The sequence below is a fragment of the Quercus suber genome, unplaced genomic scaffold (assembly GCF_002906115.3).
Source record: "Quercus suber isolate HL8 unplaced genomic scaffold, Cork oak 2.0 scaffold_24, whole genome shotgun sequence".
NCBI classification, from domain to species: domain Eukaryota; kingdom Viridiplantae; phylum Streptophyta; class Magnoliopsida; order Fagales; family Fagaceae; genus Quercus; species Quercus suber.
Window position 1 is genome coordinate 926,497 of NW_027069489.1, and position 7,623 is coordinate 934,119.

General features: G+C 37.8%; 1 protein-coding gene and 1 non-coding gene across 2 annotated transcripts; both read left to right on the top strand.

Annotated features, from left to right (window-relative positions):
• Positions 1 to 2,854: 2,854 nt before the first annotated feature.
• On the top strand, positions 2,855 to 3,490 carry LOC112037928 (cysteine-rich receptor-like protein kinase 26). Its single transcript, XM_024070743.1, has one exon. The coding sequence runs from the start codon at positions 2,855 to 2,857 to the stop codon at positions 3,488 to 3,490; it is 636 nt and encodes a 211-aa protein (XP_023926511.1).
• A 1,039-nt stretch (positions 3,491 to 4,529) lies between these two features.
• On the top strand, positions 4,530 to 4,668 carry LOC112037938 (small nucleolar RNA Z247). The gene has a single exon (XR_002885776.1). It is a non-coding gene; the product is annotated as a small nucleolar RNA Z247 (small nucleolar RNA).
• Positions 4,669 to 7,623: the final 2,955 nt, after the last annotated feature.

The following is a 7,623-nucleotide window of genomic DNA, read 5'->3' on the forward strand; positions in this document are numbered from 1 at the left end:
AGAAATGGTGTCCCAAACATCTTTTTTTGTTTTTTCGTATTTTGAAAATTGTTCTAAAAAGTGAAAGTCAAACACATATAATATAAAAATTATTATTGAAAATTAGTTTTAATTTCAATTTTTAAAAATTATTTTTGGTACTATTTTGGAAACAAAAATAAAAATCATAATACCGAATAGGGCCGAGGCCATTATTTATTTTATTTTATAGTAAAGGACCGAAAAGACCAAATGGTAATTACCTTCTTTTTTTTTTTTAGAAGCCACCCCAAAACGAGGGGGGAATATATATTAAGGTAGATCAGAATGGTACACAGAAACAATATCAGGGGGTAAGTCCTCCATCCAAATCTATAAATGTGAAAACTTACACACTGATCTTGCTAACCTATGAGCTACTCTATTACCTTGCCTACGAGTATGATTAAAAGATAGGTTCTGGAAAACAGAGGAGAGAAGCTTGATGTCCCTAATGATGTGTCCGAAGCTTAAGGAGTCGAAACCACCACTGGATAAGGCTCTAATGATCGTGTCCGAGTCTCTTTCAAGAATCACCTGACTTAGACTAAGCTCTTTCGCAAAACCAATGGCACTGCGTGCCGCCAGCACTTCCACCATCTTTACTGAAGTAGGCAGTGGAATAATTTGTGTAAAGGCAGCTATGACAAAACCTTCGTCGTTTCGAACAATACAGCCCAGACCGGCTAAATTTTCCTTTTGAAAAATGGCTCCATCGAAATTGACTTTCACCCAGTCCTTAGGTGAAGGAAGCCACCTCGTCGGGAGTGCAACTTTTGCGACTGGGCAGGGAGATTCTGAAGCATTTTGAAACTCAAGCAAATTTTTTGAAGCCAAGGAACTAATCGATTGCAGCTGCATCACCTTCTCGCCAACATGGAGTTGGTTTCTACGTGTCCAAAGCAGAGACCCAGTCATTGCGAACAGGTCCATGAGGCCACTGTTGTCCTGATAGAGCTTAATGACTTCAAGGAACGAGTTACACCTTGTTAAGGATAAGATTTGCTAGCCAAAATAGTGGTGCCGTGTAGCTGTGTGTTACCTGCAAAATAGCTGCTGCATAATGCTGCCGTGTAGCTGTAATGTAGCTGCATAAAATTCAAACTTAAATCTGATCTGTGTGGCAGCTGTAGATAGATATTTCAGCACTTGATTTGAATTGTAACAGAGAGATATGATGAGATAGGATAGGGTAGAGTTATTTGTATTTTGAACTTCTTGTATTTGATTTTCATATAGCTGTACAACTCTATAAATGATAAGTCCCAAATCAGATTGGTTTGGCTTTAATTATATATATATATATATATTTTTTTTTTTCCTGAACGCTGCATTAGAAATATTAGGTCTAGTACACATCACCAAGTACATGAGACACCCAATTACATTAGCAATTTAGCAAATGGCACTTTAGACATACACTCTCAGTACTCATCATCTAATATTAATATTGGATGCAACTGTGTGGACAATTTGAAACTGGCAACAAGCAGTACACTAACCGTTTTTTAATCAAGCATTCTAAACATCTCTTAACACCTTTTTAAAGATATTCCTTATGAGATAGCCGCAATTACAAGTCCCTCTATCATTGTGAATTTCTATCCTAAGGATTTTCTTAGTAGCTCTAACATTTTTTATGTCAAATTCGCATCTCAAGAAATACTTCAATTTGGCAATTCAAAATGCAAGATTAACTCCCTCAAGTAATTTGAGATTTTTTTTTTTTTGCAATGTACCAACTAGCTTCTAATCTTGGCTAGTGGTTTATCCAACCGTGGTTTGAAATATTGTTGCTTTGTTTGCTTCCTTGACTTGAACATGATGTTGTTTTGCTTGTTGGTGTAATTTGCAATTTGTTTTGCTCATTTATTCCAAGAAGAAAAAGTATTTTAGTAATTTCATATGCTAAAAAATTACCAAAATGCTACTCTATTGTTTAGATTACTTAAATTGCGTTAGTAACTTTTTGGTAAAGTTAACCCCAAATTAGACAATATGAGGTTTATTATTTGTGACAAAAGAAAACTCCCAAATTAGGTTGTTAATCTTGCGCTCAAAATTTTTGGGGAACATTATAAATCAATTAAAGATTGGAGTGAAAAACTATAATTTTCCCTAAAATTTACTTACCAATAGCATGCAACAAAAATGAAGAAAGTTCAAAGTTCAATTCAAAATAAATATATGTGTTTCCAAATTCAAACTCATTCACATCTAGGTGTCCCATGGAAGAAAAGACCTTTTTGAATTCTATTATGTCCTATTAGTCTAACGAGAATAATTTAGGTCCGGAGCTAGTGTAAAAGACACCATTTATGCCAGCCAATCAACAATCATGAGAAGACATATCAGCAAACAAATTTAAACTCAATACACCTTATTACATGCAATTATAACCTAATTAAAACCATGGAGCTCCGGTGTGAGGAGGAGAGGAGAGTCTGCCCTAGGTTTGCTGTTTGGAGAAGAAGCTTTGAACATGTTGAAGTAATATTTTGGGTTTTAAGTGGGTTATAATTGTGTATAATAAGCGTATTGAATATAAATTTTTTGGGTGATGTGTTGCTCTAGGATGGGCTGGCGTAAAAGGTGTCTTTTACGCCAGCTCCGAACCTAACTTATTCTCATTCAATATCCACTCATGTCTTCATACGCAAACCATGTATTATTCAGTTCAAAGCTTTGAATTGGTCATAAATTAAATGAAGTTTCCAACACCATAGTCAATGTAGAAAGAAATACATGAACTGATGAAAGTATAGAACAGGAATGACAGAGGAGTCTAATGCTAAAATTTTTCCAACCTAGCCACAACTGCAGAGGAACAATGAAAATGGGCCATTCGAGACTACTGTTATTCTTCTTTGTTGCTCTCATTCATCTTGTTATTCCCACAGCTGCCCAACACTGTTATGACACTGGAAACTACACCAGTAACAGTACCTATAGGGCAAACCTCAATACTCTCCTGGCCTCAATGATTAACAACACCAAAATTAATTATGGGTTTTACAATTTTTCTTTTGGTGAAGCTCCCGACAAAGTATACACGATTGCGCTCTGTAGAGGAGACACTTCGCCCAGTGAATGCTGTAGTTGTATCAGTGGGGCAAGTTCTGACCTATTGAAAGCTTGTCCAAACCAAAAGGAGGCAATCATTTGGCCTAATAAATGCTCGCTTCGATACTCAAACAGATCCATATTTAATGCTATGGAAGCTAGCCCTCTTTTTGCCTTTTACAACACAGGAGACGTCTCAGACGTAGAAGCTTTCAACAACATGCTATTACCCTTGTTAAATATCCTAAGAAACCGTACTGCATCAGGAAATTCTAGTCACAAGTTTGCTCTGCAGAGTGCCCCTGCCCCAAACTTCCAAACCATATATGCATTTCTTGAGTGCACCCCTGATTTGAGCAAGCTAGAATGCAACAGTTGTTTGCAGCAGGTTCAGAGTTTTATACCATAATGTTGTAATGGAAAGCAAGGAGGTAAATTTGTAACACCCAGCTATGATATAAGGTTTGAAGTATACTCTTTTTATGACCCTTCAGTTGAGCCACCACCATCACCGCTGCCACCATCACCATCACCACCGCCACTAGTCCCATCTGCTGTTAAGGATAAGATTTGCTAGCCAAAATAGTGGTGCCGTGTAGCTGTGTGTTACCTGCAAAATAGCTGCTGCATAATGCTGCCGTGTAGCTGTAACGTAGCTGCATAAAATTCAAATTTAAATCTGATCTGTGTGGCAGCTGTAGATAGATATTTCAGCACTTGATTTGAATTGTAACAAAGAGATATGATGAGATAGGATAGGGTAGAGTTATTTGTATTTTGAACTTCTTGTATTTGAATTTCATATAGCTGTACAACTCTATAAATGATAAGTCCCAAATCAGATTGGTTTGGCTTTTGCAAATTATATCAGATAGTTATTAGTTTTACATGGTATCAGAGCCATTTGTAACTCACGTTTAAATTTTTTTTTCTTCATGGCCTCTTCCTCAACGTCCTCTACCCTAAACACAATGCCTACCCCTTCTCCCACCTCACTCACTCCCATTCATCACCTTATTACCATCAAATTAACCCGTGAGAATTACCTATTATGGAAAGCTCAAATTGTTCCATATCTCAAGGGGCAACATCTCTATGGCTATCTCGATGGAAGCATTCCTGCTCCACCTCAATCTCTCACTATTGAAGCCAATGGAGACGCACAAGTCATCCAAAATCCGGACTTCAGTCACTGGTATTTACAAGACCAGATGATCCTCAGTGCCATAATATCCTCCCTCTCTGAGCGTATTCTAGCTCATGTGGTCAAATTCAACACATCAAGGGACGTGTGGCAAGCCTTAGAGAAAATGTTTACCTCTCAGTCAAGGGCTCGAACAATGCAAATCCATTATCAGCTCGCCACTCTGAAGAAAGGCAATTCCTCAATTGCTGATTATTTTCACCAGTTTACAACACTGGTTGATACACTTGCTGCTACTGCCCATGCCTTGAATGATTTTGAAATCATCTCTTTTCTTTTAGCTGGTTTGGGACCTGAATATGATTCATTTGTCACATCTGTGACAACAAGAGTGGATCCTCTCACAGTTGATGAACTATATGGGCATCTGTTAGCTCATGAATTGCGGCTTGAACATCAACAGCCAACTGTTGACCTTCAACTTGCCGGAGCAAATTTTGCTGCAGGACGTGGAAATTCCCGCGGTGGTCGTGGCGGCGGTAGCTCCTTTCACTCTGGCCGTGGGCCTTCCTCTAGCACACAGAAAAATTATCGAGGCCGTGGACGTGGAAATGGTTCTCCAACAAACCGTCTCGTGTGTCAAGTTTGCCACAAACCTGGTCATACAGCTTTGAAGTGCTATCACAGGTTTGATAATTCTTATTCTGCAGATCCTAGTAACAACATGCACGCCTTGCTCACTACTCCTCAGACAGCTCCTGATCTCAATTGGTACCCTGATTCTGGAGCCACTCATCATCTCACTGCTGATCTTGCAAATCTGAATGTGAAGGCTGACAAGTATCATGGTCCTGATCAAATTCGCATTGGTAACGGTCATGGTTTAACTGTAAAACACATTAGTTCTACTCATTTATCTACCCCAACCTCTTCCTTTCTTTTAAATGATGTTTTACATGTTCCTCATATTACCAAAAATTTGATTTCTGTTCACAAATTTACTACTGACACAAATACACTAATTGAATTTCACCCTACTCATTTCTTTGTGAAGGATCGCACAACAGGGAAGGTTCTGCTACACAGGTTGAGTAAAGATGGACTGTATCTGTTTCCTCCTGCTTTCAATAAAATTCCTTCATCATCTTCTGCCTTTGTTGGTGAACGTACTTCTCCAAATCAATGGCATTCACGATTGGGACATCCTGCTTTTAAAGTTGTTCGTCATGTTTTGTCTAGGTTTCGCTTGCCTTTTAGTTCAAATAAAACTGTTCACTCTTGTTCTGCTTGTTTAAGTTCTAAGAGTAAACAACTTCCTTTTACTTTGTCATGTACTCAAGTTAATTCTCCATTGGAATTAATTTTTTCTGATGTTTGGGGTCCTTCTCCCATTTGTTCTAAATCTGGTTCTAAATATTATGTTTCTTTTATGGATGCTTACAATCGCTATACCTGGCTCTATCCCATGACAAATAAAAGTGATGTTCTCTCTATTTTTATTAAATGGCAAAAATATGTTGAACGATATTTTAATACCAAAATTAAAATGGTTCAATTTGATTGGGGTGGAGAATATCGCTCTCTACATAATTTTTTACAAAATTGTGGCATCACTCACCGTGTTTTGTTGCCCTCACACCCATCAACAAAATGGTGTTGTTGAGCGTAAGCATCGTCATGTTGTAGAAACAGGTCTAGCCTTACTGTATCATGCCAAGGTTCCACTTCAATATTGGGATGAAGCTTTTCAAACGGCGTGTTATTTAATTAACCGTCTCCCAACCTCTACTCTAAAGAATCAATCTCCTTTTGAAAAACTTTTTCATCAAACTCCTGATTATAATTTTTTACATGTGTTTGGTTGTTCTTGTTGGCCAAATTTGAGACCCTACAATTCCCATAAGCTTCAACCATGTTCTATTTCATGTGTTTTTCTTGGTTATAGCTTACTTCATAAGGGTTATAAATGTTTGCATCTCTCTTCAAATCGTGTTTATATATCTCGTAATGTTATTTTTGATGAAACACACTTCCCTTTTGCAATCAGTCCTGTTGCCTCTCAATTAAATTCCATGTCTTCAGGTACAAATTCATCACAGGTACAATCTGCCAGCCCGTGGACAGCATTGCCCATCCGTGTTGGGCCTCACTTTTCTCAGCCAATGCCTTTACAAGCTTCGGCCCACTCTTCACTTACTCCACATAACACTCTCGGCCCAACAGGTCAAGCCCAGCCCGCCCCTTGCCCTATAATTACAACTGATCAGGTACACGCTCCTTCACAAACCCACACCTCCTCACAAATTGCCGCTGAACCCCCTGTTTTAGATATCCCTTTGATCAATCAGCCCCTTAACGCTTCAACACAAGATCCATCCTTCCATCCCATGACTACTCGCTCCAGGAATCACATCTCCAAGCCTAAGTCCTTCACTGATGGGACTGTGAGATACCCTCTACCTCGTGCTCTCCTTGCTGATGGTGTTGATGTCAATACTTTGGCAGAACCAACTTCCATTCTAACCATTGAACTTGCGAAAAGGGTAAAGTTTGATTTTCGGAGTAACTCTTAGCGCATAAAAGAGTCAAAAGACTATTGATCGGTCGAAAAACTATTTTCACAAAATAGAAAAAGGTACAAATGGTAAAATAAATAAGGTATCTTGCAAAGATGTAGCCGGTCAAATGATGCCACAGGAAATTTTGCGGCTGGTTACGATGAATTATGTTTTGTTTTTCTTTTTTAGTTGCCTTTCAATGTTTCGACAGGTATAAATATATTAATATATAGATAGGGTCCAGTACGGTGAAGTTTTTACAGTTTTCTTATTATAAAACCACAAACCGCACTATACTATACAGTGTAATGCGGTGCTATCTACTATTACTTGCGGTACTGTCTATTATTACTTGTGGTGTAGTGCGGTTATGTCATTTTGCAGACAGTTTTGTGGTTTGTATAGTTTGGTGAGTACACCAGTAGTCGGTATCAATATGTCTCTTTGCAGATTTTTTAATGTATTACTGTATTAATGCAACATATGCCTTAATAGGTAACAATTTAAGATTAGGCTTCTGTCATTATATATAGTAATAGATATATAGACAAAGACACCACTTAAGCTAAAAGCTTAAGCCAGTTTGGATTCAACTATATTAGACTAACCTATCAAACAATCTTTCCCCTTACATTTAAGTTGTTGTCTCTCTTTGGTCACAAATAAGTCCCATTTGCTACCCAATTTCTTTTTGTTTAAGTTTCAAGTTGTGATTAGATTACATCATTTACAGATGGAAAATAGAAATATTATGCACCAATGACATTTTTTTTTTTTGAGAACACCTTTGGTTAACTGACACTTGGATATGTTATGAAATTGGGTACTTATTTGGGTGTC